At 40.4% G+C, this 11,898-nt stretch overlaps 2 protein-coding genes across 3 annotated transcripts in view; one reads left to right on the top strand and one right to left on the bottom strand.

The window, feature by feature from the left end:
- Positions 1-1,206: 1,206 nt before the first annotated feature.
- Positions 1,207-4,491, bottom strand: LOC133661695 (inhibitor of growth protein 2-like). The gene is made up of 2 exons (XM_062065093.1): positions 4,212-4,491; positions 1,207-2,151 (listed from the first exon to the last, which is right to left on the bottom strand). Exons 1-2 carry the CDS (start codon positions 4,354-4,356, stop codon positions 1,451-1,453), a joined length of 846 nt encoding a protein of 281 aa, XP_061921077.1. The 5' UTR covers positions 4,357-4,491; the 3' UTR covers positions 1,207-1,450.
- Positions 4,492-9,063: 4,572 nt separating this feature from the next.
- LOC133661687 (macrosialin-like) overlaps positions 9,064-11,898 on the top strand; it is an 11,867-nt gene continuing 9,032 nt past the window's right edge. Inside the window, exons 1-4 of one of the 2 annotated variants that reach the window (XM_062065083.1) lie at positions 9,064-9,206; positions 10,732-11,213; positions 11,356-11,475; positions 11,738-11,804. In XM_062065083.1, the coding sequence (XP_061921067.1) occupies positions 9,164-9,206; positions 10,732-11,213; positions 11,356-11,475; positions 11,738-11,804 (712 nt within the window). In that variant the 5' untranslated portion in view covers positions 9,064-9,163. The remainder of the gene's footprint in view (positions 9,207-10,731; positions 11,214-11,355; positions 11,476-11,737; positions 11,805-11,898) is intronic. The other variant, XM_062065084.1, reaches the window with a different exon arrangement.

Here is an 11,898-nt window from a genome sequence, read left to right as displayed (position 1 = left end):
TTCCTCAGGGTCCAAGGTATCGGAGTCTTGTGCTTTCTTGGTAATCACGGCGGTCGCCCTTGCAAATATTCCCATTGCTGAAGTGGCGTCGGAACACAAGTCTTCTTCCTCCCGTTCGGCGTATATGATGCGCTCAGAGAAAAAATCCTTGAGGTATTTCTTGATCTTCTGCTGAGTGACGACGCCATACGATGCTTCGTCTATGTCACAGTCCGACATGGCCCGCTCTTCCGCGTCCCAGTGAGTGATGAGCTGCCGCAACTTGGCAATGTCACCACTGCTTTTCTCCACAATGGTTTTGATGATACTGTTGATCTTGTCATCCCTCTCTTTGTCTTTCAGGCTTAAAATTGTATTCTGGTGGAGAAATAAACATCTTATTAGCGTGCATATCCTTTCCACACCTTTCAAAGCTAATTGGCCGTACAATAAAAATAATTTATGTAAATAGGCTAGTTTGTAAGGTGTGTTATTACCTTGCTCTCCTGAGAACTTCTCACAGCTTCACCTAACAGCCCTCGTTGTACAAAAAAATCTTTTATGTTCTGTTGAATCTTCTCAAGAGTAAGGACGCCATCTGCTGGCCCGTGTGTGGCAGCCTCCCTGCTCATCTCGGAGCACCTCTGTTGACCTCCGTTCATATCTGATGGCGCCCACCTTTAAAAATGTATTTTTGGGGGTGCCGTGTTCATAAATTAGCCCTGTGAGTTGTGCCCTTCCGCTAGCAATTACAAACCCTTTCTTTTACCGCTTCGATCTTAGCTGTCCAAAGGGCATCAGGATATGACATCAGAACTCTTTGTCATGAAGGGTTGACATCACACTCTGTCATCAAGGCATGCCATCAGCAGACTTTGTCATCAAGGTATGACACTCTGAGTATAATGATCTCCTGCCAGGCAGTCCTCAAAGCCTGCTGTCCGAACTAACAAAGTTTCCTGATTGTTGTCTGATCAGTGCTACAAAGAGGTCTACTTGATCCTATAAAACAGTCACTTTATCTGCTAGGTTGACAAATTAAATGTGACTGATTTTATTATGGAGAAAGGCAGCTCTTTAATCAAATAAAAAGCATATTTTTTAGTAAATCTTCCCCTTTCACCAAATATTCCCAAAATCTATATGGACATCAGGCCGGGGATTATTTACTTCAATAAACAGTTTGCATTCTCTCTTTAGGATGCCTCATAAGTGTCCCTTCTTAATTTATGACTACATCAACCTGATATATATTTTAATGAAAATACACATGATGAGCTTGAAAAGAGATGTTTTAATTTGATTATTTAATGTCAAAATAAAGGATAACTCGCCTAAAACAAATAGCTTCATGAAAATGGAAGCATCAGTGATATGTTGCTTTCTCTGTTTGATTGTGCTCTTCTTCATGTTCACTAGTCGACTACAAGTGATAGTCTTGACACTGGGACTGAAACCAGAAAGTGGGTCACTACCTCGACCGACGGTCCTTTCTGTTTTTGTCCAGGCTTTTGTCCATGGTTTTTTCACTGTCCCCCCTGCATTTGGGACAGTACCATTTGCCCTTAGGCTTATAGGTCAGTGCCACACAGGAGAAGTGGAACCATTCAATGGGGCACTGGTCATTGTCACAGCCAATCATTTCCCCATAAGACACCTGCTCACACAGGCAGTATGTGGGCTCATTGGGGTCAATAGCAAAGTCCACCGGCGAAGCGTCTCGCTCCTGCTTTGCCTTGCGCTTCTTCTTCTTGGCAGATTTGGACTTCTTCTCTCTGGGAGGCGGGATGGACAGTTCATCCATGGGGTCATCCACGAGAGACCCGTTTGCTGACGGATGGCTGGAGTCCCGGCTTTCACTGTTGCGTTGGCGTCGCGGGCGGCGGGCCGAGGTGCGCTCGGGAGCACAGGTCTCTTGAAGGTTGGGGCGCCGCTCCGGCACCAGGTGCTCGAGGTCACAGGGTTCCTGGAGGCACAAGGAGTGGGAGTCCATTTGGCGTGAGCGGTTCTCCGCCAACTCATTCATCTGGGTCACCACGTGGATCTTCTCGTCACCCAGCTCCTGGATGACGATGAGCGCACGCTGCAACTGGACCTGCAGGCGCTTCCGCTGGGAAGCATCCTGCTCTCCTTTGTACTTCTCGAACACTTCATCCACCTCCTTCAACACTTCTGTAAGTAGTAACACACGTAATGGTCATATTATATCATACGGTTACTGAAAGTGAGCCGAAATAATCTCTTTCAGCAACTTTATTCTGCTGACTATTGATGTGCAGTTCAATACCGAAAAATTGATACTGCCGATACCAGATCTTTATGCTCCAATATCGATTCTCAAATCAAAATATCAATACTTTAATAATTTGAAATGTGTATCAATAACAGGAACACAGTGTAAAAAATTAACTAAACCTCGAATGAAGCGATGTGTTAATGTTGAATGGTGAAGTGTTTACATTAGGGATGTCCGATAATGGCTTTTTACCGATATCAAACGATACCGATATATACAGTCGTGGAATTAACACATTATTATGCCTAATTTGGACAACCAGGTATGGTGAAGATAAGGTCCTTTTTTTAAAAAAATAATAAAATAAGAAATAAATTAAAAACATTTTCTTGAATAAAAAAGAAAGTAAAACAATATAAAAACAGTTACATAGAAACTAGTAATTAATGAAAAGGAGTAAAATTAACTGTCAAAGGTTAGTACTATTAGTGGCCCAGCAGCACGCACAATCATGTGTGCTTACGGACTGTATCCCTTGCAGACTGTATTGATATATATTGATATATAATGTAGGAACCAGAATATTAATAACAGAAAGAAACAACCCTTTTCTGTGAAAGAGTGTGAATGGGGGGAGAGGTTTTTTGGGTTAGTGCACTAATTGTAAGTGTATCTTGTGTTTTTAATGTTGATTTAATAAAAAAATTTTAAAAAACGATACCGATAATTTAAAAAACAATACCGATAATTTCCTATATTAAATTTTAAAGCATTTATCGGCATCTCTAGTTTACATATTTCGTATTTTCACATTAACATGTTCACGTAACTGAATTGTGAATTACGTTTTATTCTAAATTGCTCTTGTTAATTTGTTGTAATGCTATCAATTTACTTTTTTATGGTTTGAAACAATTGTGTTCTTTGTAGGATTTTGTCCTATTTTTTCTGTATTGTATATTTTATGCTATGAGATACGAAGTAGTAGTCATTTTATTTCAGACCCAGGGGGATCCATATCACAGAAAAATAAACCATACAACGATAAAACCCAAATAAAAGAAGAAATAAAATAAACTTGTATAAAAATAAATTTAAAAAAAAATCCACAATATTCAATATCTATTGAATATAAAACGCACAACTTTTTAAATTTTAGCAGGCACATTGGATATATTTGCACAAAGATCGGCAACGCCGACACCAGCCTGAATTTGACTCAGTATCGATTCGGAAAGAAAATGAGTGCTTCTCCTCGACCGGAAGTGACAACACAGTGAAAGCACGTGACAGGGGCGGAGCCTAGAGAAGCTTAACAGTCGACGGAGCACCACGGTGTCGAAAACAGCACGCACAAATCACACCAAGACGTCCATCGAACACTTCATTGCAACTCTTTAAATGTTCCAATGTGTATTGTGGCGTGTGGCTAAACATGCTAGCTTCGTCGCCGCTACCAACTAAAGTAACGATGAGGACGATTTTCTCCCCAAAAACAGAACGCAACGCTTTAGTTTCGAGTAGAGCGATCGATGCATGATCCAATACAGAAGTGTTTACTTGTCTTTCACTCTTTTTAAGATCCGGTGGTGACTTGTGTCAAATAACAGTTCATTTTTGTCATCATATTGTGTTGACTTCGACACCATTATGTAGATGTCGAACGTACGAGAGGATTTATGACATTTGTCCGAGCTGCTAGGTAATGTAATAATACATATGTATGCTTTTTACCAGGAATACATATAAAATGTCCGCCTTTTCCAATGGGATTTGATGCACGAGAGATCCACTACCGGGTTTAAGGAACGCGTTACCTACTTGTTTCCTATTTTGTCGGTTTATATTGTGCACATTGGCACATTTGGAAAGCTGCGAGCAGGGTTTGTGCAAAATGGGGAAACAAGACAGGCGACTTTGCTCGACCATTGCAGCACTCTGCCGGTGAGGTCGTTCATGGTGGCTCAAAAAGTAAACACACGTTAAGACACATTACCTTGATACTTTGCATCAATTTCCCGTAGGAGGGAAACATTTCTTTGTACGTCCAAAGGCAGGGACTCCACACATTCCAGATAATCCTCCACATAATTGACCAGTTGTTGCGACTTGTCAGCATTGGGATAGTGATGACCTAACATGGTCTCCCCGATGCATAGAGAGCAAGGAAATGTACAAAATGTTGCGTTAAACTCAAATGTGGACGACTTTGCAGCTTGTAAGGGCAGTTCCAGGCAGCACTTCACTTCGAACAAAACTGCAGCTACTGCGCATGCCTGAGTATTTTCCTTTTATGGTATTGGACCGTTTCCCTCGCCGCTGTCGTCATCGAAGGCGGGGCTAGTGAAAGTTACTCGGTCGCAATTGGCCGAGAGGACTGTAATGTTTTCCCGGGAAATTACAGTGTCGATTATATTAACTACGACTAAGTGAGTGTAACACACGTTTTAAAAAATATCTAATGTAAAGCAAAATCAATATATTCTGTGACACAATACGCCTGTAAATCGGTATCGATCGGATACCCAGTAAATACGGATATTGCCATTTTGATTGATTGATTGATTGAAACTTTTATTAGTAGATTGCACAGTACAGTACATATTCCGTACAATTGACCACTAAATGGTAACACCCAAATACATTTTTCAACGTGTTTAAGTCGGGGTCCACGTTAATCAATTAATGGTACAAATACTATCAGCATAATACAGTCATCACGCAAGTTAATCATCAGAGTATATACATTGAATTAGTTACATTATTTACAAACCTTACAGTTGACTTGAATGATATAACCTTTACTCAGGTCAATCATTTTAGGCAAAGAAAACATATTTTAGGAGAAATACTGTATAGTATAGTATAGAACGGCAGTATAAGACAACGTAACAATATACATATAATTATACAAGTATTTCCATTTATTAAGTACAATTTTGTGAGCAAAACACAAGTGCAATTGACTGTCATTCAAATAAATCAATGGGAATCTTGCCCCTAAACCCCGCCTAATCCAAGTATTTATTTACTAGGTTTGTAAATGTGTAAATATCAATGTAACAATAACAACACGAAAAACACCAACATTTTTTAAGATAAATATAGAAAAACTGAAAAAATGTTTTCCATCGCACTACTATTGATCCGATACTAATCTACCCCGTGGTATCAAAACTACTGGTAATCGTATCGATCGACCCACTCACCCCTGCTTTTTGGTAAATATTACTGTGCAACTGTCTCAGGAAATGATTGTTAGTAGTATTACTACTTCTGTTAATATTACCCTATAAACATAATTACTTTTTTTCCCTTAAATTTTTATTCAAACTGACATAACTGTATTTATTTCCAAAGGCTTTTTGACATTGAATTCATGAAACTGAATTTTATGCGTTTGAATTTTATGGAATGAACTCTGGTTAAGCAGTACTAAATGGATGGATAGATTTTTTTACATCAAAATTGTGAATAAAATATGTATGTTTAAAAAATTAAGTTAGTTAAAATAGAGTCCTGTTTATTGCTTTAAAAGTCAAGCCCCACTTCCGGTAAATTAAACCGAAGCACTCGACCGTGTATCATAACCAGCCAATGAGGTGTCACGTTTACAGTCACGTGACACTGTTTTTGCAAATAGACATGTTTTATGCAGCGTCGCTGTCATACATTACAGACCATGCAATTTGCTGTAAGTGGTTGGATTTTCTTTTTTAAGAACACTTCAAACGTGTGGAGGTTGCTGTAAAAAAGATGCCTTATAAAAGGATAAAAGCTGATCCCTCGACAATACAAATCCTCACACAATATTGACTGATAATAAAAACGTACAGCTGATGTGTTGGACTTTCACAATATTATGTCAGACCCACTCGACATCCATTGCTTTCGGTCTCCCCTAGAGGGGCAGGGGGTTACCCACATATGCGGTCCTCTCCAAGGTTTCTCATAGTCATTCACATTGACGTCCCACTGGGGTGAGTTTTCCTTGCCCGTATGTGGGCTCTGTACCGAGGATGTCGTTGTGGCTTGTACAGCCCTTTGAGACACTTGTGATTTAGGGCTATATAAATAAACATTGATTGATTGATTGATTGATTGATTGATTGATTGATTGATTGATTGATTGATTGATTGATTGATTGATAAAAAAAAAAAAAGGGAATTTTACAGATTTTTACTGAATAAAACACTCAGAATGTACAAAACCCAAAACCAGTGAAGTTGGCACGTTGTCCATCCATCCATTTTCTACCGCTTGTCCCTTTTGGGGTTGCGGGGGGTGCTGGAGCCTATCTCGTAAATAAAAACAGAATACAATGATTTGCAAATCATTTTCAACCTATATTCAATTGAATACACTGCAAAGACAAGATACTTAACGTTCGAAATGTTTATTTTTTTGCAAATATTAGCTCATTTGGAATTTGATGCCTGCAACGTTTCAAAAAAGCTGGCACAAGTGGCAAAAAAGACTGAGAAAGTTGAGGAATGCTCATCAAACACTTATTTGGAACATCCCACATGCAGGTGAACAGACAAATTGGGAACAGGTGGGTGCCGTGATTGGGTATAAAAGCAGCTTCCATGAAATGCTCTGTCATTCCCAAACAAGGATGAGATGAGGGTCACCACTTTGTGAACAAATGCTTGAGCAAATTGTCGAACAGTTTAAGAACAAAATTTCTCAACGAGGTATTGCAAGGAATTTAGGGATTTCACCATCTACGGTCCATAATATCATCAAAAGGTTCAGAGAATCTGGAGAAATCACTGCATGTAAGCGATGATATTACAGACCTTCGATCCCTCAGGTGGTACTGCATCAAAAAGCGACATCAGTGTGTAAAGGATATCCCCACATGGGCTCAGGAACACTTCAGAAAACCACTGTCAGTAACTACAGTTTGTCACTACATCTGTAAGCGCAAGTTAAAACTCTACTATGCAAAGCCAAAGCCATTTATCAACAACACCCAGAAATGCCGCCACTTTCGCTGGGCCAGAGCTCATCTAAGATGTACTGATGCAAAGTGGAAAAGTGTTCTGTGGTCTGACGAGTCCACATTTCAAATTGTTTTTGGAAACTGTGGACGTCGTGTCCTCCGGACCAAAGAGGAAAAGAACCATCCGGATTGTTATAGGCGCAAAGTTCAAAAGCCAGCCTCTTTGATGGTATGGGGGTGTATTAGTACCCAAGGCATGGGTAACTTACACATCTGTAAAGGCGCCATTAATGCTGAAAGGTACATACAGGTTTTGGAGCAACATATGTTGCCATCCAAGCAACGTTATCATGGACGCCCCTGCTTATTTCAGCAAGACAATGCCAAGCCACGTGTTACATGCAGCGTGGCTTCATAGTAAAAGAGTGCGGGTACTAGACTGGCCTGCCTGTAGTCCAGACCTGTCTCCCATTGAAAATGTGTGGCGCATTATGAAGCCTAAAATACCACAACAGAGACCCCGGACTGTAGAGCAACTTAAGCTGTACATCAAGCAAGAATGTGAAAGCATTCCACCTGAAAATCTTCAAAAATTGGTCTCCTCAGTTCCCAAACGTTAACTGAGTGTTGTTAAAAGGAAAGGCCATGTGCCAACTTTTTTGCAATGTGTTGCTGCCATTAAATTCTAAGTTAATGATTATTTGCACACACAAAAAGAAGTTTCTCAGTTCGAACATTAAATATCTTGTCTTTGCATTGTATTCATTTGAATATAAGTTGAAAAGGATTTGCAAATCATTGTATTCTGTTTTTATTTACGAATTACACAACGTTGCAACTTCACTGGTTTTGGGTTTTGTACATCAAAATACCGAATGTGGAACACTGACTATTAATAACAGATTCCCAGACAACCTACTTGATCTACACATTTTACAATCGAGCAAAACAAAGCAAATATGTGACAGATACGGCGAAACATAGACGCAAAGGTAAAAAAACAACTTTGTTGTGATATGTGCTTCCGTGTCCCTCACACTCGCGTCTCGCGCTTATCTCAAACCACGCCCACTGCTGTGATGTCGTCCCTATGATAATCGTAGTAACCCGTATGTCATTTAAAAGTGTAGATTACAACTTTTGGAATTGTTTTCATACTTCAGGACTTACATTAATTTGAAAACTGCACTACATGTCATATTGCTGGCTGCAGTTTCAATGTTAAAGGTTTACTGTGTCACGTGACTGCAAACTTTACACCTCATTGGCTGGTTCTGAGACACCATCGATCCCTGTCAGCGTTCATTTACCGGAAGTGGGTTTGAGTTGCGTCGCAACGAAAACAAGTTATACACCGAAATTGTCTGCACTCAATTTTAATAAATATAATTTCAAAACACTTTATTTTAACAAACCCAATTTCCAAACGCACGCATTTTGATCAATATTTTTTTATTCAATTAAATTATCAGCGTATTTTGCCGTACAAATTCAGTTCACATAAATTCAGTGTCCAAAAAAGCTTTGACAATAAAGACAAACATTGACCTCCATGCCGGCTGCCGCTACAGCAAGTCACAGACAACTCTTTGTTTCGTAATGACACTCAAGTATATTAACCTCCATAGGCCTGGACTTGTTTAGTTTCGTTTCCCAAACAGTCGCCGTCCGTTAATACAGTTGGGCGTATTGCGTATGCGACTTATTCCGCTTGTATCTTTCAAAACAAAAGAAAGTAAAGTGCCGATAGTGTCATTAAAATGTGAAATGTATTCAATTAAAAAGCAAAACTGTAAACAGTAGGTTTATTCAAAACTCGAGGGATGTCATGTAGAAGTTATGTAGAGTTTAAAACGTATATGTTTAGTATATTTCCTTGTACTCCTGGTGTTTCCGTGTGTAGTATTGTTACCTTGACTGAGTTGTGACTCGACTAAGTGCAGATGTTTCATTTTGAGCGTCATTACACGCCAATTGTCCGCTCCGCATAATTGCCACCATGAAATCGTCCCTTCTGCTTCTACTGTGCTGTGCTTTTTCAGGTAATATTCCGTCTCACACAGACACACTTCTGCGTTCATGTGTTTTTCTAAACAATGTGTGAATATGTTGCTTTTTAGTCTAAATGTCTCCTCGGCTTATAGGCTTAATGTTGTCCAATTAAATGGTGTCATTCAGTAAAGACTCAAAATGTCGGTCAGTGTGTGTGTGAGTGTGTGACTTCCTGGTTCGTTCACACATTTCCACGGTGTTCCAGGTAGCTGGTTTGTGTCTCTGTTTTTAAAAAAAACAGCCAAACAAATGTGAATTTAATTGCAAAAAATCTGCTTTTAGCCTGAGCAGCTTTCCTCTTGTTTGCTTGACGTTTCATGACACAGGAGGATAGCTTTAACTACAAAGTTCGCCTCTAATGTGCCTAATGTCTGTTATTTCAGTCCTATGGTTGGTATAGCAACTACTAAAGAGCTGAATTTAGACTCATAAATACAATATACACCCATGGACTTTTGCACTTGGATAAATAGGACGTTATCAGTCCATGTCAACACAACAAGTAACTTTGCTCTCACCCCGCCACCTCACGCTGATCTTACATTACAATGTCTACCTTTTGTTATTTGACAAATATGCTGTTTAACTAACACAACACAAATAAAAACATACTGTTGTTTTTTTGCACTAAATTATAACATTAATGCTGTCAAATGATACTTTTTTTTTATATCCAATCAATCACACTTTTACATTTGGATTAATCCTGATTAATTACAGGTTATTACTTGCTTACGTGATTTAAATTAACTTGAAAATTAGGACACCGCTGCAATTTTATTGTCCGAATGTCGCCCAGGAACATTCTGTAAATGTTCTTTGTACTTGCTACTTAAATGCATGTAATGTATTTGTTAGGAAGTCTCTTTTAAAACTGTTTTTATCTAAAGTTAAAGTACCACTGATAGTCACACACACACTAGGTGTGGTGAAATTACCTTCTGCATTTGACCCATCCCCTTGATCACCCCCTGGGAGGTGAGGGAAGCAGTGAGCAGCAGCGGTGGCCGTGCTCTGGAAATTATTTTTGGTGATTTAAGCCCAAATTCCAACCCTTGATGCTGAGTGCCAAGCAGGGAGGTAATGGGTCCCATTTTTATAGTCTTTGGTATGACTCGGGCGGGGTTTGAACTCACGACCTACCGATCTCAGGGCGGACATTCTAACCACAAGGCCCATCTGTGGGTATTTTCGAGTGAAATTTACCAGTGAGCACACCAGTCGGAGTCTCTCATCTTTGCACTGGTGTATGCATTGACTTGATCACTGACCGTGTAACAACCGCGTAGCTTGTCAGGTAACCATCCACAGTGAGGGTAAAAAAGCATGTACAGTCACATAATTTGTGTGATTAACCCGTGCAAATAAATAATTAATGCACTATTTTTTGTGATTAATCACATGGTTTAACTCTTTATTTTTGACAGCCCTGATAAAAAGTTTGTTGAGTGACTTTTTTGATCTCTTGCTGCATTAAGTACTAAGAAAAAAAAAATGTTGTCTTTGTTTTGTAAGAAGCACTGACGCTGGCTCAAGTGGACAAGGCTCCTGCAACTTTGACCCCTGCCAAAAAGTTTGTGACAGACCAAACCAGCAGCATACCAAGTGTTTCACCTGCACCCTCCACCAAGGCTACACAGCCTGTTCCCTCCACCAACGCTACAACGCCTGTGCCCTCCACCAACGCTACAACGCCTGTTCCCTCCACCAACGCTACAACGCCTGTGCCCTCCACCAATGCTACAACCAAAGCTGCACCCTCCACCAACGCTACAACGCCTGTTCCCTCCACCAACGCTACAACGCCTGTGCCTTCCACCAACGCTACAACGCCTGTGCCTTCCACCAACACAACCACAACGCCGACATCGCCTCCTTCTCCTCCCAAACCCACGCCGCCCGCCAACTTGAGCGTTGGGAACTACAGCCTGATGAAGGACAAGGTGGTCTGCCTGATGGCTCAAATGGCGCTGCAGATCCGCCTGATGACACCAAACGTAGGTTCTTGCAGCCAAAGATACACTAAATCACATCGCCAAGTGACGTGGCTGTAGACGTTTTGCACACGTCTCTTTAGATAACGTGCAGCTGTCAACATTTTTTTTTTTAGGAAGTGAATATTTTTTGTTCCTTTTCCAGGCCAGCGGGACTTTTGTGGTTCAGCCCAATAAGACCAAAGCAGTCGGGGAGTGTCAGGAGAACAAGGCTAACCTCACACTGGTCTTCCAGGAGGGTTTTATCACCTTTATGTTCAACAAGGTGTGTTTGCCTTTTCTGTTTTGTTTCCCAGATTGCTGATGGTAAAAAGCTCACCGTGATTGTACCTTGTTTGCGCCATCATGTGATGTTGTCTGACTGACGAGGAATTGTTAGAAAAGGGAAGTGGACTTGACAAGCCGGTTTTGTGTGTGTGTGTCACAGCATGTGACATAGATCACACACTGTCTCACCCGTGCATACACAATGACTTATGTTGACTTTGCAATTAAGATCATGTTGCAATTTTCTTTTAATTCCACAGAGCTTGGCTGAAAACAAGGTCTATGTGGATGCTCTGTCTTTTGTCTTCTCCTACCCTTTCAGTACAGGTAAGGCTAAGATAAAACATGTTCTCTAGATCTCCGCTATTTGCTGGGGTTACAATCCAAGACATCCCAAAGGACCCCTTGTGAATGGCCACAA

The sequence above is a fragment of the Entelurus aequoreus genome, linkage group LG12, assembly GCF_033978785.1.
Source record: "Entelurus aequoreus isolate RoL-2023_Sb linkage group LG12, RoL_Eaeq_v1.1, whole genome shotgun sequence".
Taxonomy (NCBI): domain Eukaryota; kingdom Metazoa; phylum Chordata; class Actinopteri; order Syngnathiformes; family Syngnathidae; genus Entelurus; species Entelurus aequoreus.
The sequence above is the reverse complement of the archived record's forward strand: the minus strand, read 5'-3'. Positions and strand labels throughout refer to the sequence as shown.

Coding starts and splice junctions, on each gene's coding strand:
- LOC133661695 (XM_062065093.1), bottom strand. CDS start 4,356: ATGTTAGGTCATCACTATCCCAATGCTGACAAGTCGCAACAACTGGTC. Junction 2,152..4,211: donor AATTGATGCAAAGTATCAAG/GTAATGTGTCTT, acceptor TACTACTTACAG/AAGTGTTGAAGGAGGTGGAT.